We start from the raw sequence: 25,600 nt of genomic DNA on the forward strand, positions 1-25,600 counted from the left end.
TCTGTATGTAATTTCTAATTAATTTCTAAAATGAATTATACTTAATCCACTTTATTATAGTGACTAGAACTGAACCCACAATTTCTCTGAGGTATTCCTGTATATATGTGGCTGCTGTCCCAAAAGCCTCTACCAATTTTTTTTTCCAAATTGCTTTGTGCAAGACTGTTGGTTTCCCCACATCCTCACTAGCACTGTGTATTATTAGTTTTGTGTAATACTGTGAAAACAGCTTTTTGGACAACTTTCAGGCTCCCTCTCTGCCAACAACCCACCCAGTTTTATGCATTTAGAAATAACCCGAAGTTTTAAGGGAACAAATTAGCCCGGTCAGGGTGGGGGCAGAGAGAGGAACAGAAATACATTCTCCCACAGACAGTCTTGCAGGTCAGTGTATAGCCATCTAGCAGCCTGGGGAGTTTCTATCAGCCAGATCTCCTCTCAGAAGTTTCCCAGAGATGACAGTGAATCAAAGGAATTTTATAAAACTGTTAAAACTATTATACGAAGATAAAAATTATATGTATTTACTAATATTATCCTAATACAATATACTATATTACACTATATACTGATGGAATGTGCTAGCATGTATTACACTAATTGTTACATAAAATTCTATAATAAAACACATCTTTCCAGCTTGTCGACTCATGAGAGGCCCGGGAGGGGCCCCAAGGCTTACCTTGCAGCCGTCCACGGACACTTCCGGCCTGAACTGACCACCTGCTTCAAAGATCTGCCCGTTCCACGCCCGGAAGCGCACGGCCCTCTTGGCTGGGGCTCGCCCCGTGCCCTCCTGCCACACGGTCATGTTAAGGCAGTGGATGGTGATATGCTGTGTCACCTCAGAGCTGAGCAGGTGCAGAAAGTTCATCTGGACCCGGCTGATGGCAAACTCGACCTGTGGCAGAAACACGACAGTGAGGTAAGGTCAGGCCGGCCGCCCATGGCTCTTAGATACCCTCCCCTCTCTCTGGAGGGCGCAGAGAGAAGCTCTTTCCTGGTTGAGCCTTTCCCGGCTTTGCCCCCCAATGGGTGCCCACCAGAGATGGGGAAGTGGAGATCTAGTGTGAGCCAGTCCACAGCAGAGGAGTAACAAGGAAGGGAAAGAACAGGGCCCCCAGCTAGGAGGGTTCCAAAGTAGCCTGCTCTGTCCCCCATTGCATGGGTGTGGGAGGGGGATTTGTCCTTGGAGCTGCGCTGGGATCCTGAGGCTGCAGAGAGGAAGAGGAGGTAGCCCAAGTTCAAGACGCTCTTGACGTGCAGGGGGACAGAGAGGTGCCCTCCCCACCCTTTCTAAGTCCCAAGATCCCAGAAGGGCCATCCCAACAACCAACAAGGACCAGATCCATGACTTCAGTGGTGCAACTTAAGTCCTGATCATTGGTTTTTCTTTTCATAACACAAGTGCCGAGGAGCCCTACACCCCAACCGTGGAACCCGATAAAAGCAGAACCTCCAGGCCCCTGCACACACACCTGTCTCTCCCCCAGCGACCTGGCTGTGTAATTTCAGGTCCGGGGAGTGAGAAACCTGTGCTTTTTCAAAGTTTCTAAATAGCCAAGGGCACCTTGCAATCGTAATAAGGACCGCCGGGGCTGGCCCAAACCACAACACCGGTTCTTTCCAGGCCGTTATTCCCAGTGAGGCGACTGGGTGGGCAGTCATGCAGCAGGTGCTGGTGCCATTTCTGGCCTCACCCCGCTGCCAGGCGGTTTTGGCATGGGGGCCCCCAAACCACAGCATCAGAGTCAGAGGGGCAAGAGCCTGGCTGGGGTGGGGGCGGGCACTGGCGAGGCTACTGCATTTCCTGTTGAATTCCAGGGCTGGGCACGGTGCCCAGCACGTGGACTTGCAGACCAGCTGGGCCACAGGCAGATTCTCAAAGTCCGGGTCCGAGCGGGTCAGCATGAGGCAGGACCTCCTGGAGCTTCCTCCGGAGGCCTGAGGGGGTGGGAGGCAGCGGTCCTCTGGGCCGAGGGCTCCTCCCCATGCAGAAGGAGTCCTCCCACCTCGGGCCTTGCTGAGCCCTCAGACCCACAGTCCACCGCAGGGAACCCCGGGCAGGGGAGCGGTGATGCCGCAGTGCGGCCACCTGCCCTGATGCTTCACGGTTCCCCCAGCCAGGCCAGCTTGGCCCCACTATTGCTGTTTCAGAGATTAAGCAGAAAGTTCTATTTGAAGAGAAAACCACTAACATAAAACTCGAGAGGGCTTGGAGGCCACAGATTTAGAACCATTCGCCCCCACGTTACAGGTGAGGAATCTGAGGTTGACCAAGAGGCCATGCAGTGAGACAGCCAAGGCTCCGGCCCTGACCCGGGTGGGCTGTAGCCCAGGGTAGGGTGGGGGGCAGAGACGACCAGTCAGTGTGGGGCTGAGGGGGGCAGATGGGTACCTTGGAGGCCGTGATAGGCTTGAGACACGTTTGTCCACCATGTGTGAAGTTGCAGGAAACTTCGATGGTGTCGGATGAGCAGCCAAGGTTTGGGTCCACCCAGTAGGTACCTGTGGGCGGCATGGGTGAGGGATGGGATGTGCGTGCCCGGGGCTTGGCTCTGCAGGCAGACCGCGACCCTGGTGACCCGCTGAACCCCAGCTGCGCATGACGTCGGGAGAGGGAGCAGAAAAGGATCCCATGAGCCACTGAGGTGGAAAGAAACCCTCTGGGCAGAGCTCCCAGCTGGCAGAGCTCCTGGGGGGGGGCACAAGGCTGAGCACTTGTTTATGTTGTTACCGTGAAGTGTCCATTCTACAGAGGGGGCAGCTGAGGTTGACCGAGCCTGGATTATTCCCCCAAGGGATTTAGGGATCATCTGGTTGAATGGGCTCTACCCCCAAAGTGAGTGATCCTCCTGGGCTTGGTGAGGGGAGGTAGGGGCAGGAGTGCTGGCTCTCTGAGAATCCATGACAGCCCGCCCGCACCCCTGCCCCCAGTCCCCTGCCCCCTCCCCCTCCGGGAGGCTTGTCCTGACAAGGCTCTTGTGTCCTGGCACTGACGTGGTTGTCCTCCAGCTTGCGGCCCTGTGGGCTGTGAAAGGGCACGAGTATTTCCCCGCGCCCGCCCCGGGAGGCATGAGGCCTGCCTTGTGGAGCTCAGTGACTGTCTGTTGCGTGGATAAATGACCACTCCAGGGGCATGTCTCCCCAAGGATAGAATCCGGGTCCTGAAGGGCCAAGATTCGAATGCCCCACCTCCCCTCACCCCTCCTGGAGCTCCCCTGCCCCGCCCGGTCCCCCACCCGGGGCAGGGTGTCCTGCCTTCAGACCCTGCAGGCCCCGTACCGTCCACCATCTTCTGCTCACAGTCCATGAGGTCTCGGCAGACCCGGGCTGGGTTCTCTTTGGTGCCCAGGGGCGTCTTAATGCTCTGGATGAGGTTGCTGAGGTAGTGTAAGGTTTTAAAGATCTCCCCTCCCTGGTCCAGCACCAGCCGGTCTGGATGGCTATAACCCTGTCGTGAGGAGAGAGGGCGGCCATGGGCCCCTTGAGGTCCTGGTCTGGCCTGAGGTCTACGCCTCGGGAGATGAGGCGGTTCTTCCCGCTTAACAGATGAGGGAAGTGGGGGCCAGGGAGGGGATGGGGGCTGCCACAGGGTCTGGGAGCTTGGGAGGAGCAGAGGGCCAGCCTGGTCTCTGGTGCAGAGCAGGGGCCGTGAACAGGGCTGCCACAAGGGTGATCGGCAGCTCAGGGGACCAGTGAGCTCCAGGAGCCCTGGTGCGGGCCACACAGAGGCTGTTCACCACACGCGAGCATTCCTCGGTCTCCCCCAGGAAGGGGTCCCACGGGGGCGGGGGCCCGGAGGTACCTCTGCTTTCAGTGCTCCATCTGTGTCCATCCACGTCCGGAAAGCTGCTCCAAGGTCATCTTGCTGCTGCACAAAGAGGAGACGGGGTGGGTATCCTGCCCCTACCCCCGCTCCAGGACCTCCCCAGACTCACCAAGAGGGAGACCCAGGGTCTGAGTACAAGCTCTCCCAGCCACCTCCCCGGCTGGTATCACGGCCCAGTCACCTGCCTTCTGTGGAACTCTCTGTCCTTCCTCCACTTGCAAAAGGAGGCAGAGCTGACCCTTCCAGTCCCCTTTCCAGGCCTTCCATAGCTCTCCATCGCTCTCAGGATTAAGTCCAAACTCCGTCACATGGTTACAAGACCTGGACTGAGTGCTGTGGTCTCTGGCCCAGCCTCTCTTCTCTAGGCCACACATAATCTGTGCTAATTGTGTTTCTAAATTGCTAAGCACCATGCTCTATCTAGCCACAGAGCCTTTGCACATGCTGCTCCCATCACCTAGACCATTCTTCTTTCCCTCCAAAGCTCATCTGGCTATCTCCTAGTCCAGTGGTTCTCAACCAGGGGCAATGTTGCCCCCTAGGGGACACCTGGCTACATCTAGAGGCATTCTTGGCTGTCACAACTGAAGGAGGGGTTGCTCCTGGCATCTAGTGGGTAGAGGGGAGGCATGTTGGTGAACACCCTAAAATCACTCACAGCAAAGAATCATCTGGTCCCAAATGTTGGTAAAGGCTCAGTTGCATAACCCTGCCCTAGACTCATCCTAGATGTCAGCTTCTGGGGGAACTCCGTCCTGGGGCTCCCGCCCTCCGGCTGGGTGCGGCCCCTCTCTCTGTGTGCCCGCAGTCCCGCGCGTCTGCCCTGGCCTGCACTGTAGCTGTCTACGACACGCCCGGGCCTCCAGCCCTAGCGCTGGACTTGCCAGAAAGCGCTGCAGCACTCCTGCCGTGCAAACAGAACAGGGAGGACAGGACAGAGGGTAACAGCCCCAGCGGTCCAGAGCCCGGACCCCAGAGGCCTTTCTCAAGTTCACATCTCAGCCTCGCTACTTGCTAACTGCAGGGTCTGGGCAGGCTGCTTACCGTCTTTCGGCATCAGCGTCCTGAGAATGGACACAATAAAGCTCTCAGAGCCTTGAGAGGAATCAAGGGGCCGATCCACGAAAGGCACACCTAACAGTGCCCGCCTATCACAAACACTCAACATGTCGGCGACTGGGCAAAAAAAATCAAAATCCTTGAGTTTTCCATTTTTTAGAGGGAAAGAGTTTTGTTTTGTTTTTCTGGATCTCTTCACTTTGCCTTTGCTGTCTGGCTTCCCCAGGGAAGAGAAGGCCTGGGGACAGTGCAGTTTATTTTCATGGCTGATGCTGGGGGGACGGATGGGGACAAGCTGAGGGATGAGAGAGCAGAGCTCCGAGGGTGGCACAGGGCTCCTGCTCCGTTCAGCCCTCCCCCGCAGCCGTACCGGGAACCCCGTCAGGGCCTGACTGTCGCGGTCAGCCAGCACAGGGCTAACATGGGGAGGGAGCCCTGGGAGGCGTTGGATCAATCACCAATGGCCAATCGTTTCCTCAATCATGCTTATGTAATGAGGCATCCGTAAAATCCCAAAGGGATGGAACTGAGACAGCTTCTAGGCTGGTGACCGCATGGACCTCTGGGGGGAGCGGCCGCCTGGGGAGGGCCCGCGAGTCTGAGCCTCTGTCTCTCGCCTTGCCCTGTGCCTGTCCTCCATCTGGCTCTTCCTGAGTGATTTCCTCTCATAACAAACCGGGAATCTAGTAAGTGAATTGTGTCTCTGCTCTGTGAGCTGCTGTTGCAAATTGACCCAGAAGAGGGGCGTGGGGACCTCTGGTTTGTAACCAGTCCGTCAGCAGCACAGGTGACGGCCTGGCGTCTGCGGTGGGTGGGGCGGGGCATGGGTCCTGCAGGACAGAGGAGCCGTGGGGTCTAAGGCTTTGTCCCGGCACACAGTGTCAGAATGGGGTTGAGCTGTAGGGTGCTCGGCTGGGGTCCCAGAATTGCTCTTTCATATGGGGACTGCCCACCCTAGGTCAAGCTTGAATCGAGGCAAGAATCTGTGTAGACCCTCGGCAATCAGCCGATCTGTCCCGAGCACACTGACGGGACCAGGAGCCCAGCCTCTGGAGTGTCCTCCTGGGTTCATCATCAGGGCACATCCTGGCTAAAACGCTGCCTCCCCCTTCTCTGGCCTGGGCTCTTTCTGCTGCTTTAGGGTCCAGGGTCCAGTGTGGAGGGACAAAAGCACATGGGCATCCCTGGGCCCAGACTGGGGTTCTAGCCACTGTGACCAGAACGAGGTCAGCTGCCAACATCCCCCCGCCCTCCCAGCCCTTACCCTGAGGAGGAAAAGAGAACAGTCTCCGACTTACAAAGTGGATAGGGCTTCCTGGAGGACCCTGCAAAAGAAGAGGCTCAGTCAGTATTTGATGGGGACTGGGTGCTGGCGTCCCCAGGGGCTGTGCGGAGCCTGGAGGGGCCACCTGGGCCCCAGGGGACACACAGAGCTGGTCTCTGTCCTTCTGGAGGCCGAGTCTGTGCTCTACCCCCTCCTGGAAGTCTATGGAAGCGTGTGAGCCCTGTGAGGTAAAGGCCAAGGCAAGCATCTACCAGTAAAGCTTGGGTCTCATTCAAAGGAGCTCTGCCACCCACCCTGGAGTTCAAGGGGCACGGCGTGCAAGTGACCTACCGGTGGGCCAGGCCGGCCTCTGGGGCCAGGAGGACCCTGGAGGAAGAGAACCACAGTGAGGGCCTGGTCAGAGGTCTGCCATCTCCCCCAGCCCAGGCCTCCCATGCGGACGTGAGACCAGGGACAGTGGTGCCTCTAGCACAGATGGGCACGGACGGGATGACTGAGGTCCAGAAGGGAAAGAACATGCCTGAAGACTTCAGTGGTCACCCGCCCGCCCCACCCCACCCTTAGCCCACCAGCCCTCATACCCCAGCCCACTCACCCTCGGACCTTGCAATCCCTGGAGGAGGACAGAAGCAGAGACAGACAGTTAGACTGGGCTGAGCCGTGCCCCCTCCCTTGCCCCCCACCCCACCCCCACCTGTTGCAGCACTGCCCCTCGGCAGCCATCAACTCACCAAGTCCCCTCGGCTGCCTTTGTCACCCTTTGGGCCCTGCAATAAATCATGGCCCAGTTAGAGAGGACTCAGAGGGGAAGTTCTGTTTCCAAGATGGGGAAACTGAGGCTCAGACTGGTCCTGGGTCACAGAGACCAGCTTGCCCCAGCAGTCTTTCTGGCCAGCTCCCTACACGTACCGGGTGTCCCGAAGGTCCCAGGATTCCGAGGGGCCCAATGATGCCTTCCTTTCCCTAAAGGAGAGAGAAAGGCTTGTGTGTCCTCCTCTCAGGGCCTGGGGAACAGAGTCACAGGGACGGGAGAGTGGACGGCAGCCTGAGTGGCCCATCGGGATGGAAGGGGCCAGGCCATGCACCTCCAGGGCCCCTCCTGTGTGCCCTTGGGTAGGCTCTGAGAGTGGGGGGAAGGGAGCAGGGAAGAGGGGCAGGGGGTAGCCCAGCTGGGCAGGAAGGGCACAGGCAAGGGGACAGAGGCTACGGGCAGAAGGGGCTCGAGTCTGAAGGAGCAGGAGGGGTAGGCCATGCATCCACCCAGCTGATGGCTGGCCAGCCTTGGGCCTGGGCGACTGTCCCCACTCAGACAGACAAGGAGAGGACTCACCATCAAGCCGGGGGATCCCCGAGGGCCCTGGATCCCTTTCAAGCCGATGTCTCCTGGGGGACCCTGTGGGAGGCAGAGGAAAGGCTGTCCGTGTCTGGGTGGCTCAGACAATTACTGAGCAGATCCCCGTGTGCTGGCTCTGTGCTATACGGTGTAAGCCTCTGCTTTTAACCATTTCAACAACCTCTATGGTTATCACACCCGTTTTACAGATGACAAAACTGAGGATTGGAGATACAAAGTAACTGGCCTAAGATACAGAGCAGGTAAACTGGGGAGCTGGGCTTAGAGCCCAGGTCTGCTGGAATGTGAGTTCTGGGGAAGAGGGTACTCATGCTTGATTCTCCAGCCCACACTGTAAGTCCTTAAGAAATACTTGTAAAAGTAGATGGATAAATGGATAAACTAAAGCCGATGGAGGGGACCCCAGCAGGAACAACATGGAGTAGGACTGTACCTTGGGTCCAAAGAGGCCGGCCATTCCTGGGAAGCCCATCTCTCCAGAGTCACCCTGTGGGGGGAGCAGAATGAGATGGGGTGAGGGGGCCAGGACGGGGATCTCTGGCCAATCACACACGACTGCTGGGCCTGCCTTCTCCTGGGAACAGCAGCGGCTCCACTGTGATGAATGTGAAGAGCTCACGTACTAGTCACTGGTTCAGCCTGGGCTCCAAGGGGGCAAGAGTCTATGCCCCCTGTCGGATGAGAAAGCAGAGGCCAGCTCAGGAACTCCACAAGGAATGCTCTAGAACACTTAGAATCTCCTGTCCCAGGTCTTCAAGGAAGAGAATGAGAGGACCCACAGGCTCTTCCCCACCCATCCCAAAGGCTCTCCCAAGAACCCAAGTCCCTCAGAATAACCCCATTAGCTGTGCCTGCAATGCGTTGGTGCTTTGCGTGTACCTCCATGCATACATGTTCCTACACTGGCCTCGCGGGGGCACAGTATGCCGTTTTTGGGGGGTTTTTTTTTCCCATTTTTCCCACTTTATTCACAAACATGGAGCCTCTGGTGGGGAGAAGCTGGGGGAAGGGCCTGGTGTTCAGCAGGCTGGGGGGGTCTGCCCAGGCTCACTTGGTCCTATCCCCTCAGGGAGGGAGCGGCAGATCACGGAGATGCGTTGGCCCCTGGGAATCTGATGCCCCCCAAAAAAGGACTCTTCATCCCGAAGAATCTCATAGGAGAAGTCATAACGGGCCGTGCCCCTAAGGATGTAGACGGAGCCTGGCTCCAGCAAGAGTTCCAGCCACGCCCCAGGCTCCCGCGTGTGCACCAGCCGCACGACGCCGGGAGATAGCAGGGATAGGCCAGCGATGGCGGCTCCACAGAACCTGATGCAGTCCCCGTGTGGCTTGATGCAGCCCCGAGGTTCCAGGTCCAGCACAGGCACTGAGGACAGCAGGGTCTGGCCAGGGCTAAAGGCGGCCGCTTGCACGCGCTGCCGGATGGCCCGGCTTGCCTCTGACCGGCGTGACTTCTCTGTCTCTCGGAAGCCGTGAACGGCCGTGTCCCAGAGATCGTATTCTTGGCGGCGGCCGCGCCGCTGGGGCTCCAGCTCGCGGCTCAGCGTCTCCTCCTCGGCCGCGCGCGTAAGAAGCCGGGCCGCACTCAGAGAAAGCAGGAGCTTGCTCCTATTCACCCAGAAGCCATTGCGGGGAGGGAAGGATTCTGGAAGCCTGGATTATACCGTAGGTGCATGCTTAACTTTTAAAGAAACCGCCCCGCCGTTTTCCAAAGTGGTTGCACCATTTCACATTCCTATTAGCCGAGTAGAAGAGTTCCCGGTTACCCGCATCCTTGCCCACACGTGGTGTGCTCAGTCTTTGAAAATTCTTACCATCCTAACAGGTGTGCAATGGCACCTTGTGTGGTTTTGATGAGCATTTGCCTAAAGACCAGCGATCTTGATCTTTGATGTGCTGATCTGCCATCCGTCCGTCTTCTCTACCATGTCTAAGTCTTTTGCCTAATTTCTTTATCAGGCTGCCCCTTTTCTTATTAATGAGTTTTGAGAGTTCTTTACATAGCCTAGATACAAATCCTTTACTAGATATGTGATTTCTACTTTCTCCTAGTCTGTGGCTTGTCTTTTTATTCTTTTATTCTCTTGCCTTTGAGGAGCAAAAGCTTTCAAACTTGATAAAGCCCAATTTATCCATTTTTCTAATGGGTCACGATTTTGCCCTCATATCTAAGAAATCTTTGTATAACCTGCGGTCTCAGAGATTTTCTTCTACCCTTTCTTCTAAAAGGTTTAGGTTTTACATTGAGACGTATGATCCACGTTAAGTCACTTTTTGTACTGGGTAGAAGGTATCGAATTGTCCCAGCACCATTTGCTGGAAAAGTCTACTCTGTATCCACTGAATTATTTTTGCAACTTTGTCAAAAATCAGTCATCCATACTATGCCGTTCTTTTGATCTATTGTTAGGATGTTTATGGCAATATCATGCTTTCTTGATTACTGTAGCTGTATACTAAGTCTTGAAATCAAATACTGCAAGTCCTCTAACTCTGCTCATCTCTTCAAGTTGCTCTGTTTCTTCCAGATCCTTCACATTTCCAAGTGAATGTTAGACTTAGCTTCTTATTTTCCACAAGGCAGGCTGGATGGGGTTTTGACTGGGATTGTGTTGAATCCAGATACCAACTGGAGGAAAACTGACAGCTCAGAAAGACTGTGTCTTTGACCAGTGAACACAGTAAGTTTCTCCATTTATTTAGGTCTTCCTCAATTTACTGCAGAAATGCTTTGTAGTCCTTCAGCACGAATGTCTTGTATCCCTCTTCTTATATGTATCTCTAGGTACGTCCTATTTCTTATGCGATTATTAACAGCATTGCTTATTAGATTTCAAGTTCTGATCGTGGCTAGTGTATAGAGATTCAGGGTTTTTAAAAAACATTTTATTTTTAAGAAACAGAGCTTGAATGCGGGAGGGGCAGAGAGAGACAGAGAATCTGAAGCAGGCTCCAGGCTCTAAGCTGTCAGCACAGAGCCCGATGTGGGGCTTGAACTCAGAAACTGGAAGATCCTGATCTGAGCTGAAGTTGGATGCTTCACTGACTGAGCCAGCCAGGAGTCCCTCCACGCAGACAATCATTTTATCTACAAATGAAAAGATTCACTTCTTCCTTTTTGACATGAATGCATTTCCTTTTTTTTTTTTTTTTATTCCTTATGGCATTGGCTATAACTGCCAGTACAGCCGAATAGAAGTAGTGAGAATAGGGGCACCTGGGTGGCTCAGTTTTAAGTGTCTACTCTTGATCTCGGCTCAAGTCATGATCTTATGGTTCGTGAGTTCGAGCCCCACATTGGGCTCTGTGCTGACAGCTTGGAGTCTACTAAGGACTCTCTGTCTCCTTCTCTCTCTGCCCCTCCCCAGCACACACACAGACATGCTTTCTCGTGTTCTCTCCCTCTCTCTCAAAATAAATAAATAAAATAAACCTAGAAGTAGTGAAAAATATCTTTGACTCATTTCTGCTTCTTGGGAAAAGAAACATTCAGTCAAGCACTGCTAAGTACGATCTTAACTGTCAGTTTTTCATGACTGCCCTCTTTCCAGTTGAGGAAGTCCTTTTCGGTATCAAATTTGCTGAGCGCTTTCGTCAGAAATGGAGCTGCATTTTCTCAATGGCTTTTCTTGCATCTACTAAAATGATCAAGTGCGTTTTCTTTTCCAGTTTGTTAATATAGCAAATTATATTGACTTATTTTCAAATGTTATACCATCCTTACATTCCGGGGATAATACTCACTTTTTGTTTTTGTTTTTGTTTTGAGAGAGAGAGAGAGAGAGAGAGAGAGCGCAAGAGCGAGCAGGGGAGAGGGGCAGAGGAAGAAGGGAGAGAGAGAATCTTAAGAAAGCTCTATGCTCAGCACAGAGCCCTACCCAGGGTTTGACCCACAACTACGAGATCATGACCTGAGCCAAAATCAAGGTTCGGATGCTCAACCAATCAGACGCTCAACCAACTGAGCCACCTGGTGCCCTGCATTTGGTCTCGATGTACTATCTTTTTCATATTTCCTCGATTGGTATTTCTGGAATTGTGTTGAGAACGTTTGTATCCATACTTATGAGGTAGATGGTCTGTAATTTCATTACAATGTCTTTGTAATGTTAGCGTCATTGAATATGTTGGGAAGTCGTCCCCCTTTTCAATTTTCTAGAAGGGTTTATATAGAATCCATATTACTTTTTCCATAAACTTTTGCTAGAATTCTCCACTGAAGTCATCTGAGCCCAGAGTGTTCCTTGTGAGATGCTTTTTAAGCCACGGATTAGCTTTCATAAATAGATACACAGTTCAGGTTCAGGTTGAGATCCACTTCTCCCCATTTTGAAGGGACCACTCAGATCTCATTTTGAGCCTCCTCCCTCCCACTGCCCTGCTCAGAGGAGGCCGAGGAGTCTCTGGTGCCCAGAGAGGGTGGTGCCCTGCGCTTGTCACAGAGCAGGCCGGGGGATCTGGGCCTGCGTGTGCACGTGTGAACGTGAGTGTTTGTGTGCACATGTGTGAGGACGTCTCTGCTCCCTGGGGCTCACTCACCGGCTGGCCTTTGGATCCAGGCGCCCCCTGGCTCCCAGGAAGCCCAGTTCCCCCCGCTGTCCCTCGTTTGCCAGGGGGACCCAGCTGCCCAGGCAATCCACTTTCACCCTTAAAAAAAAACACACACACACACCAAATGACCAAAGGGGAAAATGGTTTTAGGGGAGGCGCAGGGAGGGCCCAGAGAGACAGAACCATGATTCCACAGGGTCTGTTGGCATCTCAGGATGCTGGGGCTCAGGTGCAGGCCTGGTGGGGGCTCAGAGTTTCAGCCTCCTTGAGAGGACAGCCTCTTTTCCTCACTCTGGAATTCAAGCTCCCACTTCTCCTCCATTCCCCACCCTGTTTCCTCCCAGCAGACCATGAAGTTCCCACCCCACACCCCTGCTCTAGCTGTTCCTCCCCTTCTCTCCTCACCTAAACCCTCCCCGGGCCAAGGCCACCTCTCCCTCTGCCTGCTGTTCCCGCAAAGGGTTCCAGCCGCTCCCCAACTCAACCTCAAGCAGGGGAGGGCAAGAGGAGCCATGTCTGCTTCATCCAGCTCAGCCATCCCTTCTGTGTCTAGTCCTGGGCTCAGACTGACTCGGAACTGCCTCCCCAGTCAGGTGAGCTCAGGGAGCCTCAGGGAAGCTTTCTTAAAAGAAGCCTTTTGGAAGAAAGTTCTGGCTGCGAGCACTACCTTGCCTTTGTTCCACAAAGGCCCACAAGAGGGCGCCCAAGGACAGTTCAATAACCAGTTTGCCTGTTTTATGACCTGCTTTGCAGGGCGCCTTTATTTAGCAAGATGGATAAACTTTCCTGTAAATTTGGGGCAGGGACCCTGCGAAATGCCAGCGACATGAACTCCATTTTCACAAGGGTTCTTATGATTAGAATCAAGTCTGAAAGGGTGCAGGGGTGGGTAAGTGGATTGACAAGCTTCTGACCTTGAATCCTGGGGGCCCCTGTGCTCCAGGCAAGCCAGCCACACCTGGATTTCCTCTCTTCCCAGCAGGGCCCATGGGGCCAGGGTCCCCGTCATCTCCCTGTTCCCCCTGTAAAGAAAGAGGGCAACAGAGGGTCTCTTGTGTTTCAGGAAATAGGTAACCAAGGGGGCAGAATGGTTCCGAGTCCTGGGGAGCTCTGGGTGGACCTGGAGCAGGACGGGTCAGACTCCAGGGGGAGGTCACCCTGCCCGTGTGTGAGGAGGGCTGGGCCAGTGAAACACTGGGAGCTGCAGATTTGCAGGTAGGGAGGAGGAGGGACCTTAAACGCAGAGGTTCTCTGCACCCGAGGGGGAGGACCCTCTGGATGCAGACACAGCCAGCCAGAAGGGCCACATTCCCAGGCCCCAAGGGCCAAGGCGATTGCCCAAGCAGGAAACTTCCGGATATGTTGGTTCTGCCCCATCCAAGTTTCCAAGCCTGCTTCTCCCGGCGCACGGCCCATGGCAGACACCCCCTCCCCCCACCCCGCCTCAACACACACAACATGTCTTGTCTCATACATGACACCGCCTGTTAGCTCCTGCTCACCTGCTGTCCTGCTTGACCATCCCGGCCAGGAAATCCGTCGGGTCCAGCCACACCCTCGGGGCCCTGTCTCCCTACCACACCCCGAGGCCCGGGCAGCCCCTGCAGGCCCTGGGGGTATAAAAGAAGTTTGTGATGGGGTACCCGGGTGGCTCAGTTGGTTGATCGTCCAACTTGGGCTCAGGGGTCATGATCTCGCAGTTCGTGGGTTCAGGCCCCATGTCAGGCTCTGTGCTGACAGCTCAGAGCCTGGAGCCTGCTTCCCCCTCTCTCTGTCCCTCCCCTCCTCTCTCTCTCTCAAAAATAAATAATCATTAAAAAAGAAGCTGGTGTGGGTTTCTGGGGAGGGCAAGGAGGCAGGCGGGAGAGAGCCGACTGTCGGTCACTCACCTGAATTCCCCTTCGTCCAGGTGCCCCCGCCTTGCCTTGCTTTCCCTTTGGTCCCTGGAAAATCAAGGGGCACATGGTGGAGGGTGCCCGGAAGAGGACAGAGCCCTAAGAGCTCTGGAACGGGTGCTGAGAGATTGCGGGGCCCTCGGGGCCTGTACATCTACCTCTTGGGCCTCAGCGTCTGAATCTGCACATGGGTGCAAGTGTCCTGGCCTAGAAGCCCAGCGCAGGCTGGCCTTGGAAGCCGCCCGTGTCATCACGGCCCCTGCTCTGGGCCCTGGGCCCCCACTGGCTCTCGTTGCTACAGAGGGTCTAGGCACCTGCAGTTTCCTAGGGGGAGCCTGAGCCCACGAGCTCCTTTGATCCTCAAGAGTGTGGCTATATTCCTGCTGCCTGGAGTGGCGGGGGACAGGGATGGGAGGATGGGAGGGGGAGGGGGAAGGTTGAGGGCATTAAGACAGCACCCAACCTCAGCGGAGGCACACATAGGGCTCTGGGTACAAGACAGGAAGTTCCTCTAACTACCTGTCAGTTCCCTCCACCAGCATCGCTGGCCCCCTCTCTTCCTGCAGACCCCCTGCTGCCCCAATATTTCTTCCACAGAATGGTTATGGCAGCAAGAGAGGTGGCTCTGGCTCTAGACTCCCACTGCTGGCTGCACAGGTGGTCCTCCTCCTGGAGGCCCCGCATTCGGGGCTGGTAATCCCCCCCACCCCCATCCCTGCCTCAGGTCCTTGGAAGCAAAGAGATCATGACCTGAAGCACCGTGCAGGGTGCAGACCAGCCCAGCCTCCCACTTGTTCTGTGCCTGGGCCAGTGCCTGCCCTCTCCCAGGCTCCCTGGTGGACACCAGCCCTCTCACCTTATCCCCTTTCGATCCTTTGGGTCCTGGCCGTCCCCGGGGTCCTGGATGCCCCTGCAAACCAAGGTGAGGTGATGCAAAGCAGCCCCAGGACTCTCTCCTGGGGAGGGCAGCCAGTGTCCGCCTGGAGGGGGAGGGTGGGAGGGGTTTGGGGGTGCGGGCTCCCGGGCTGCCCTCAGCATCAGGGCAGGAGGAACAAGAGGGGACTGCCCCAGGCTGTCCCACACGGAGGGTCCCTTTGCACTTTAAAGGAGCCATCACTTCCCCTACTGCTGCCCATCCACCTCCAGGGCCCGGGGCGGGGGGGGGGGGGGGGGGGGGGGGGGGGGGGGGGGGGGGGGGGGGGGGAGGGGCAGGGCAGGAAGCACCACTCACAGGTAGGCCCTGTTGGCCTGGGTCTCCACGGAGGCCTTGCACACCCTCCTGTCCCTGGAAGCCAAGGAGAGACTGGTGAGGGGACCCATCCTGGCAGGGCTGGGGAGACAGGGGCAGCTTGCGGCTTGAAGGAGTTCCCCAAGCCCTTGGTCTTCCTAGCCATGAGTCATTGTCCCCTCTCTGAGCTTGCTAATCTGCAAAGCTGTGGGTCCCTGCCCGAGAGAATAAGGCAGGGGCAGAGCCTGCTGGGGGTCCACTCACTGCTTCTGTTGGGAGAGCCGTTCCCGGCCACGATGGGGAGACTGAGGCCCTGTGAGGATAGGGGTCTCCATCTCCCATCCTATCTTCTCCCTCCGACCGTCCCCACTGTCAGCATGAGGTCAGGCCTGAGCCGTCTTTCAGGGGGTCTGTGCTTCGAGCCGGGCACTAACGGTGGGAGGGAGGGCTTGTCTCTTGGTGACAGCTGTTGCCCGGCCAGGGTGCCAATGACTGAGAAATGCCCTTGCAGAACATGCTGGATGCCGCCAGCGGGAGGAGCTCTGATACTTACAGGGTATCCAGGGTCCCCCGGCTCCCCACGGTCTCCTCGATCACCTACAGGGCCCTGAATGACAAGGACAACAAAATATGAGCCACCAGGTGCAGGGGATGCAGACCTGGGTCTCACTGGCCACCTGCTCTCAAGCTGGCAGCAGCCTCACCCCTGCCAGCCTCCCCCTTCCCCTGCCCACAGCAAGAAGCCAGGGCTCCACCTTGGCAGTGGTCCAGGGGACAGGAAGGGGGGCTTACCCGATCTCCAGGTGGCCCAGGGGGCCCCTCGGCCTTGCCGTCCTCGCCCTGCTCTCCCTGTGGACACAACGGGCTTTAAAACACACTCCCCGCCCCTGGTGACTTCAGGGGAATTCTAGATACTCCACACAGAGCGGAAAGGGCCTGCATCAGAGAGGAAGTCCAGCCTCCTTCAGGTTACAGATGGGGAGACCGAAGCCAGAGAGGGAAGGGGCAGACTTGGACCTGCAACCAGCATAGCGCTCTTTACTGTCCGCCCTGCTGGGCACCTCCAAGTTGGTGCCCTCAGGCTGTAAGCCCAGGTGGCTCAGGCAGAGACCTTGGTCACACCCAGCTTTGCCCAGGAGCAGCTGCTCAGACTCTCAGCAGGTCCCTTCCCATCCCAGAGTCCTTGGTCTCAGCTGGGGAGTGGGGGTGACGGGGGGCAAAGAGACAGCGGTGATACCCAGGAGTGAGGATGAGGGTTCTGGAAAACAACACGAGAAGTCCCCGTGTGGTGTTCCGCAGGGAGCGACGATAGTTCCAACAGCCGGCAGCCCTGGGCACCCCCACCGGCCAGGCACACACACTGGCTGAGGGCTTCCAACAGGCCTCTGCGGCAGGTGTATCATTCTCCCCATTTTACAGCTCAGGACACTGAGGCACAGAGAGGTGATGTGAGCTGCTCCATCGTCCAGCCTCTAATAAGAGTCCCTTTCTCTGACCTTTGCTGGACGGACGTGGCCAGAAAACCCCAGAGAAGGCCCTGGGCTGCCCCAGGTTGCCCTCAGCCTTGGGCCGGTCTGGAGGTCTTGTCCATCAGACAGACTCCTGTCTGCAGAGCAGGCCAGTGATGCCTTGCGGCGTTGGTCTGAGGGCCCCGGGAGGGAAGGTCCCATACAGTGGGGGCTCAGACAGCCGTGAAATTGGGCGCTGCTGGCAACAGCAGCAGGGGTGATGTGCGGCAAGGAGGTAGCCGGAGAGATTGGAAGAGGTGGAAGAGGAGGAGGGGTCCGAGCAGAGGCCCTGGAACCCTGGCAGGCCGCCCTGGCCCCGGTCCACCACCAAGGCGGGAGGCCGGGTGCCATGTGCTACAGGGAAGGGGTAAGGGGGGCAGTGAGTGACAGAACCTCAGGGCCCAGAGTGTTCTAGCCACAGACGACCAGTGTTGTGGGGGTGCAGGTGGCACTGGCCGGGGCACCCCTGGGCCCTCTCGAGGCTGGCAGGGACTAAAAGGGAGGTCTGGGAGGCAGCAGGAGCCGTCCCCGGGGCTGGAGCCTGTCCCAGGCCCAAATCAGTGCTGAGGCCTGGCAGCTGCAGTCCCTTGGCCCGAGGCCTCTGTGGCTGCTGTGGGCAGAGACTGAAGGGGGGGGTGGGGAGGACTCATCCGAGGCTCAGAACCAATTGTACCCGGGGGAGTGGCCCAGGGAGTGGGGATTCCCTCTCGTCCCTGACTTCTCTCTAGGGCTCTTCGTCCCAAGTCTCGGTCCCACCGTGGGCGAGGCAGCTGGACGAGGGCGCCTTGGAGAAGGGGGCGGTGTCTACCTTGGGCACTCCGTGTGCCCAACACTTCATGAGGGGTTTCCCAGAGTCCATTTCACACTCCTACACTGCTGTGACTATTGGCCCATTGTATAGACGGGGACGCTGAGGCCCAGGGAAAGAAAGGTCTTAGCCAAAGCCACACAGAAATCAAGGGGTGGTCGGACCCAAAAGCCAGCCATACAGATCTCCTCCGCTCCCCTGCCCCCCGTCCCCACGAGTCTCATCTCCAATCCCTCCGGACACCACCTTTGTAGACACACGCCCCACAGGGACTTCGCAAGCTGAACAACCTATCAGCTCATCTAAGTGCGTGTTTCCGGCTACAGGTGCACCTCGTGGCATCAGCCTGCATCCTGGTCCTGCCACCTTCCCACCCACTTAACAGACGAGGCTCTCAAGGTTCAGGGAACCCTGGGGCCCCACCCAAGGGCCCCAGCAGACCCAGGGCAGGTTTAGGATTAGGCTCCCATTCTCAGCAGCCGCAGGAACTGGGTCTGGGGCTGCAGGCAGGTTGGAGGGAGCCTCCCACATGTTGCAGGGTCCATGTTAACTCCTTGTGGGCCAGCCGTGGCAGGCCGTGAGGGCTGAGGCGGGACACGGGGTGCTGAGTGGCACTTCCTGCAGCTTCCTGTGGGATGTGGGAGCCCACTGATTGCAGATCTCTTCTCCAAGCAGGAGGAGGGGGCCAGCTGCACAGCAAGCCAGGCCAGGGCGGTTCACCAGGCAGCGGGGTGTAGTTAGCGGGTAGCTGACTCGGCAAAAGAGAGGAGGGCTGGGGAGGCTGGGGGACAAGGAGGCAGCAGCAGGCCGCCTGCTCCGAGGCATTCAGCCTGAGCCTTCGGGGCAGAAGGGAGGCAAGAGCAGCGGACTCGGAGCTCAAGGGCCTGGGCCCGGGGCCAGCTTGGGGCTGCCTCGGAATGTGACCTGGGATCCATGCCGCGGCCCTCTGGCTCATGTCCCCACCTGCACAGGGTGGCAAGGCACAACCATCCGCAAGCTTTTTTCTGTCTATTCCTGTCTTCTACCAAAGCTGGAGCCGAGGGGTGGGAAACGGACACGCCCTCCTTCTGCTCGGTGGCTCCTTCCTGGCTCTGAAAGGCTGGCTTCGCTCTCTGTCCTAAGCCCTCTGCTGGCTCTCACTGGGTGGTCTCGGTCCTAAGCAAGGCTTCAATTCCACGCTCACGCAGACGATGGGACTGCCTTTCCAGTCGATACATGACTGGGGTCTATTCCCCTGCTCGACTGGGAGCCGCGGGCAGGCAGGACCTGGGTGCTGGGCACAGACCTGAGGGCCAGGACCTCTGGCTTGAATGAACGTAGGTCTAATGGCTCCTGGCAGGTGTGGTATGAGCTCAGCTGAGCTGACCGTGACCTTCTGCATGACCCCAGCCACGGTGTCCCAGGGACTAACTGCAGGGAGGACCTGCTTCCCAGGACTGAGCACCCACCTTTTCGCCCTTTGGTCCCGGAGGTCCGAGGGGGCCCATGACGCCTTTGTGTCCCTGCAGGAAACAAGATGACAAGAGGTGAGAGTGTCCGGTGAGGGAGGACTTGAGAGGCACAGTGATGGAGGACGGGAACTGGGAAGGGGAGAATCTGGCTGTAAGCTTGGGTCCTGGCTCTGCCCCACTTTGCTGTGTGACCCTGAGCTGGGGCCTGGCCTCCCAGACAAGCCAGGTCGGTCACCGGCACACCTCTAAGGGGTGTGCCTGCTTGGGTGTTCAGGGGTGCTGCTCGAAGGAGGCTGGAGGAGACCTGGGGACAGATCTGAGACCCACTGTGTCAGTGGGGGCAGGGCCAGGGCCAAAATGCCGGCCTCAGTGGGCTCCCCCAGGCCGTGGTGAGAAGCACGTATGCAGATCTCCCCCATGGTCCCACGGCCCCCCTTCCAGTTCCCATGTCGTTCGCCCTGTCCCTCCTCTCCCTCTCCTGCTCCAGACACTGGATCCCACCTTCCAACCTAACAAGCTTTCAGGCCTTGCCCACACAACCATTAGCCTCAGTTTCCCTTTCTGAGCCAGCCCCGAGCCTCTCTGATGTGCAACGTGGGTTTGGCTCAGCCGCTCTCACAGGGGTGCCAGCTCGGAGGCAAAACCGGCCTAAGACGCTTCCCCTCCGCAGACAGCAGGTGTGATGCCCAGACAGGAAGTGCGCCTGCATCACCATGGGAAGGACGGACTCGGTGGGGGCTTGCGGAGGGGGATGGTGCTTCAGTCCACCCAGCCCTGCCCAGCCCCCAGGGGGTCTCTGACCCCCACTCTGCTCTGTGAGCACACGCCCGCAGCAGGGAGGTGGTGGGGGCTGAAGCCGAGGCACTCCTGGGTCCCGGTCTGCAGGACAGAATTCCAGAAGGGGGTAGGTGAGATGTTCTTACATCATAGCCAGCCAGTCCTGGTTCTCCTTGGGCCCCCATCCGTCCTGGGGCTCCCTAGGGGAGGAGCAGAGCCGAGTTAGCACTGGGTAGGGTTCTCCCAGCAGCTCCCGCCCAGGTCAGCCCAGCAGCCCGGCACACCCGCGGCCCAGAAGCAGGCTGGAGAGCGAGTGCCATCTGCCCCTCCTCCCTGAGCTCCTCTCCTCCCTCCAGCCCTTCCTCCTCCCAGCTCCAGTGGTTCATGACAGCCACAGGCTAAACTGCCTTCGCTTTTGTGAGCCAATTATTAAGCAGAACCACTATAAAAAAATGAAGATATGAATTTACAGTTAAATCAATTATATTAAAAACAAAGATGATAAATATTCCAAACTCATCTCTTCCTGATAACTTTAACTACATTCTGCTATTATCCACGCCCTTGCAGATCCCCGCCCGTGGAGTCTGTGCAGCGGAAATACCAGACGACACACACTCCCGCGTCTCTCCCACACGTGCACACAGCACACCCCACCCCGAGCCTCTCCCACACGTGCACATGCAGTGGCATCATGGTGGCGGCCTGAAATCAGCCGCGGTGGGGACATGTGCGCTGTGGACACTGGTAAGTGCCACAAAGCAGCTCAGCGGCTGATCCGTGCACACTGGCGGCGTGAAGATGCCGGCCCCTGTCTGCCTCCTCCTGGCGTCCCCCCTCTGCGCCTGTCAGAGCCCCAGGGGCCCCCCTTCAGGATAGGCCAGCGACAGGCCGGGACACCCCAAGAGTCACCCAGAGATCCGCAGCACCTCTACCCTGAACCTCCTGGGTCTATTTCCGGTGGGCAAACTCCTTGTTCCTAAAAACACTCCCGAGGGGCTGGTCCCCTCTCCCTCCCTAACATGGGGCTTCTTAATCTGGGTCTGTAAGGGCCTTCAGAAGACCCACCGCCCCCTCCAAACTGAACACTTGGTCCTGTGGGTCCTTTTCCAAGGAGAGAGGCTGTGGCTTCGGCAGGCTCCCAGAGGGATCCACGGTTCAGAAGTGGCCAGGACAAGGGACACCCAGAGGCTTAGCTGAAGGGTAGAGCTGGCGGTACCTCTCTTTCTGCCCTCACCCACCCCCCTCTGCTCTGTGCCTGAGCCTACCCACCCCATCCAGGGAGCTCTCACCGTTGGTCCCAGGCTGCCCCGGGACCCCTTAGGGCCTGGGGTGCCGGGGGGTCCAGGGTCTCCAGGGACGCCCATGTCACCCAGCTGTCCTTGGTAGCCCTTGGCACCCTGCAGCAGGAGACACAGTGCTGTCACCAAGTCCCAGCACGAGGTGGGGGTGGGGAGGGTAGGAAGAGGGGAGGAGGGCCTGGGGAGGCCATGGCCCGGGGACGCGGGGCACCCACCTTGGCTCCTGTCCGGCCCTTCTCGCCTTGCTTCCCTGGGTTTCCTTCTGGACCCTGAGGGGAGAAGGAGGGAAAGGAGGGTGAGAGGTATGGAAGGTTAGCACCCTAGCTCTGAGGGCAGCCTGCCTGGGTTCAAAGCCCACCTGGCGTTCAACGCCCCCGTGACCTTGAATGCGACCTCACTTCCTGTGATGGGAGGCTTGTCTGCAACGTGGGGACAGGGGTCCTGTATGCCTCACAGAGCTGAGAATTCAACCCGCTTGTGCTCAGCAGCCACCTGGCCCAGTGAGCACTGGATAAACGCCCCTTTCCTGGCGGCTGCTAGGCGCCATTGGGACAGCCCTCTGCACCCCCTTTGCCACACACTGTTCCAGCCTCCTAGCCACGCTGAGCCTTAGGCCTGATCATGGCCTCCTCCCCCCCATGGTGACTTCTGCACTTCCGGAAGGTGAAGGGACTTGCCCAGAACCGAGTCAACTGCTGCTGTGTCTGAGTCCACGTCCGGGGCTCAGGGTACCCACTGATGATACAAGGCACCCCCTTCATCTCTAAGACACTGGGGCTCACTTCTGACAATCCTTGAGGCCGTGTCCCACTGACAGGATCTCCCTCCTTCCCCTGGGGCTTGGAGTTGGAGGGGATCGTCACAGTGGGGCATTGTGCCGGGAAGGTCAGCAGCCCTTCCCCGCTCTCCCACTGGGGTACCCAGGCCACTCCCTCCAACAGGCCGCTGTGCCCCCTCCCCCAAAGGGCATCCCATAATGCAGCTCTCCCTCGCCCTGCCCCGGTCAGGGCCCCTCAGCGGGGTGAGTGAGTGTGTGTAAGTGTGCATGTGTGAATATAAGAGAGGGAGAGAAGAGAATCCCAGCCCTGAGCCACGCTGGGTTGGGATGTAGGGGTGCGGCAGGGAGTGTTTCTGGTTTGGAAAGGACATCCTGACGGCCCACAGAAGACAATTCTCTCCAGGCCCAAACCTCAAGGGGAGCTCGGACAAAAACACCTACATTCTTGGCAAACACTAAAGAGCTAGTTTGATTCAATCCCTATGACTACATTAACAGAGGTACTTGCTGTAGAACGAGAGAGGTGATGGCCCCAACTTGGAATAGATACTGACTACCTGTGGTGGAGGAAGGGCAGGGAGACGGGATCTTAGAGGAACCAGGAAACCCATGGGCTAACCCAGAGGGACTTGATTTCTGTCCGCAGATTTCTGGAACTGCGTAGTAGACAGTGCAAAAGCTAGTTCAAGACCTTTATATTAGAAGTGGAGAAAGTGAGGGCCTCTGGGTGGCACAGTCCGTTAAGGGTCTCACTTCGGCTCAGGTCGTGGTCTCCCAGTCTGTGAGTTCGAGGGGGGGCAGAGAAATTACAGGGAGGCTGGCTCTGATTTAGTGCAAGGGAGAGATGTCTGCTCAAAAGATAAAACATGGCGAAAGCATGTCTCTAAGGGAACCGCCAGTTAGTCCACTCTGGGACCTCTGGAAGGAGCAGACAGTGTTCTTGGAAGCACCACAGACTGCCCTGGATCCTGGTGCTTACCCTGGACAATCCCTTCCTCTTTTGTGTGCCTCAGCTTCCCCACTTCTTTTTTTTTTTAATTTTTTAATGTTTACTTATTTTTGAGAGAGAGACTGAGCACGAGCGGTGGAGAGGCAGAGAGAGAGGGAGACACAGAATCTGTGTCCTGAATCAGGCTCCATGCTCTGAGTTGGCAGCACAGAACCCGACACGGGGCTCGAACTCACAGACTGGGAGACCATGACCCGAGCCGAAGTCAAACCCTTAACGGACTGTGCCACCCAGAGGCCCTCACTTTCTCCACTTCTAATATAAAGGTCTTGAACTAGCTTTTGCACTGTCTACTACGGTGGCCCCTCCCCACACCAGGTTACCGAGCACTTGAAATGTGGCTTCTAGGACAGACGGACCAAATTCTTAATTCAATTTAATTTTAATATAAAATTAAACTTTAAAACTGACCATTCCGTTATTATAAAACTTTTAAGTATGTCTGGAATAATGTGGGGGCATGAATCTACATTTCCAGCGGTATAGCAGTATATTTCATGAAATCTAAATACAGATCAAGTATTTCCAATGAAAATTTAGCATCCGAACTGAGATGCGCTGTAAGAGTAAATCACACATCAGATTTCATAGATTTAGCACCAAAAAAAAAGGATGCAAGATGCCTTACTAATGATTTTTATATTGATTATATGTTGTAAATGTTACTATTTTAGATATATCGGGCTCAATAAAATACACTATTAAACTTTATTTCACCCACTTCTTTTTACACTTTTAAAATGTGAGTACTAAGAAATTTTAAATTACTCATGTGCTTGTCTTCTGTTTCTACTGGACAGGCTGTACTAGCAAGGTCAAGGTCTTTTGCCCTTCAATAAAAAAGAGTGACAAGCGTCACGGCTTCCACCATGGGCCAGGCACTGTGTCTTCGTTCTGTATCATCCCTCGTCCAATTCTGGCCACAGGGTTGGGAGGAAGGGATTCTTTATTCCATTTTAGAGTCAAAGAAATAGGCTCAGTGAGATGAAGGCCCTGTCCACAGGTTACCCAACCAGGGTAGAGTGGGATGTGGGCCTTCAGTGGCTGGGGCACCCCTGTCCCAGGATGGTCATTTCTGGGCAACTGTGAAATCACGACCCAGGGACTGGTGGAATCTTTCAGGACACTGAGGTGATTGCTATGGCTGATCCCTTGTCAGGAGGAGAAATGAGTCAGCCCTGAAGAATTCAGCCCTGAAGAATTCAGCACAGGGCCGGGACACCGGGAGTCTCCCCCAGGACCTGGCGGCCAGCCACTTGTTCTGACGGGCGCTCTCCGCTGGGAGCATCCCTCGTGGTGTGGGAAATCCTGAGTAAGGGCTGGAGCAGCCAGTGGGGTGAGGCTGTGGGGCCAGAATGAAGACTTTTGCTGGGCCCCCATCCATGTAGATATATTTCTGGAAAGGCTCTGATGGCTCATAAAATTCTATTTTTAAATACTCCACTGTTTCCTGGCCAGAGTGGGAGATACTTGTCCTGTAGCCCTGATGCCAAGGAGACTCAAGTACAAGCCTCTCACCACCTCTGCCACCCAAAACACGCTCTGTCTGGCCCCAGCGAATCTCTTTCCAGTTCCAGCGTATGAAAATTGGTAGAGACGGCAAAATATGGACATTAATGCTGCTACCACCACCACCGCCACTGTCCCCATCACTATGGCCACTGTCACCACCACTGCCAACTGCTGCCACTGCCATCACCATCACCAGTGTTGCCACCACCATCATCACCACCACCATCACTACCACCATCCTAATCATCTCCACTACCACCATCACCACCACCATCACCATCATCATCACCATCTCCATCATCATCACCATAACACCACCATCCTCACCATCTCCACCATCATCACCATCTCCACCACCATCTCCACCATCATCACTACCATTTCCATCACCACCACCATTATCACCATCTCCACCATTACTACCATCACCTTCTCCACCATTGTCACCATCATTATCATCATCACTATCTCCACCATCTCCATCATTATCACTGTCACCACCATCATCACCATCTCCACCACTATCACCACCACCACCATCAAAACCATCACCATCATCATTACCACTATCATCCTCACCATGTCCACCATTGTCACCATTACCATCACCATCATCATCACCATCTCCACCATCATCACTATCTCCACCATCACCACCATCGCCAATACTGTCACCTCCACCATCACCATCACCATTATCATCACTGGGTGCACTGCCTGCACCCAACCACCAATATTACTACCACTACCATCACCACCCCCAGCAGCTTCCAATCATTCCCTCCCCCAAATTCTTAAAAACAATATTGATTTTCTGGCATGTACGATAAAGCACTTTCCTTTCCAAAGCTTCATCGACTCTTTGAAGATCTATCTGCCTCACAGACAGTGGGGGCTCAAGCAAGAACTTAACCTTTGGACTCTAGGCCCAGGGCTATTTCTGCCACATGTTGCTGCCCACCCCACAACCACGATACTCAAAAGTTTACTAAGACAGAGGCTCTGGAATGTTGGAACCTAAAGTGATCTCAGTACGCATTCCTTCCAAATCTCTCATAATAAGAATGTGACCCAGAGAGGGCAATGGCAAGTGAAAAGTCACATAGCAAGTTCCTAGTGGAGAATCTGGGCTGGTGCCCCTCCTGCTAGATCCTCACTGCTAAATCCTGTGTGGCTGAATGTGGGACAAGGTCAGCAGGGCCAGGCTTGTGGAGGGTGTGGAAGCCAGACTGAGGAGTGTGATGCTAGT

General features: G+C 56.2%; 1 protein-coding gene and 1 pseudogene across 1 annotated transcript in view; both read right to left on the bottom strand.

The window, feature by feature from the left end:
- Positions 1-25,600, bottom strand: part of COL27A1 (collagen type XXVII alpha 1 chain) — a 125,280-nt gene that overhangs the window by 3,489 nt on the left and 96,191 nt on the right. The window contains exons 38-60 of the mRNA XM_029919629.1: positions 21,268-21,321; positions 21,044-21,151; positions 19,898-19,951; positions 18,972-19,025; positions 16,000-16,056; positions 15,761-15,814; positions 15,211-15,264; positions 14,836-14,889; positions 13,974-14,027; positions 13,587-13,694; positions 12,999-13,106; positions 12,073-12,180; positions 7,967-8,020; positions 7,510-7,572; positions 7,089-7,142; positions 6,911-6,946; positions 6,775-6,792; positions 6,510-6,545; positions 6,193-6,219; positions 3,812-3,877; positions 3,289-3,457; positions 2,402-2,511; positions 686-904 (exon numbers count right to left, since the gene is read on the bottom strand). Coding sequence (XP_029775489.1) covers positions 686-904; positions 2,402-2,511; positions 3,289-3,457; positions 3,812-3,877; positions 6,193-6,219; positions 6,510-6,545; positions 6,775-6,792; positions 6,911-6,946; positions 7,089-7,142; positions 7,510-7,572; positions 7,967-8,020; positions 12,073-12,180; positions 12,999-13,106; positions 13,587-13,694; positions 13,974-14,027; positions 14,836-14,889; positions 15,211-15,264; positions 15,761-15,814; positions 16,000-16,056; positions 18,972-19,025; positions 19,898-19,951; positions 21,044-21,151; positions 21,268-21,321 — 1,719 coding nt within the window. The remainder of the gene's footprint in view (positions 1-685; positions 905-2,401; positions 2,512-3,288; positions 3,458-3,811; positions 3,878-6,192; positions 6,220-6,509; positions 6,546-6,774; positions 6,793-6,910; positions 6,947-7,088; positions 7,143-7,509; positions 7,573-7,966; positions 8,021-12,072; positions 12,181-12,998; positions 13,107-13,586; positions 13,695-13,973; positions 14,028-14,835; positions 14,890-15,210; positions 15,265-15,760; positions 15,815-15,999; positions 16,057-18,971; positions 19,026-19,897; positions 19,952-21,043; positions 21,152-21,267; positions 21,322-25,600) is intronic.
- LOC115276521 lies at positions 8,553-10,859 on the bottom strand (annotated as a pseudogene).

This window comes from Suricata suricatta, chromosome 13 (assembly GCF_006229205.1).
Source record: "Suricata suricatta isolate VVHF042 chromosome 13, meerkat_22Aug2017_6uvM2_HiC, whole genome shotgun sequence".
Classification (NCBI taxonomy): domain Eukaryota; kingdom Metazoa; phylum Chordata; class Mammalia; order Carnivora; family Herpestidae; genus Suricata; species Suricata suricatta.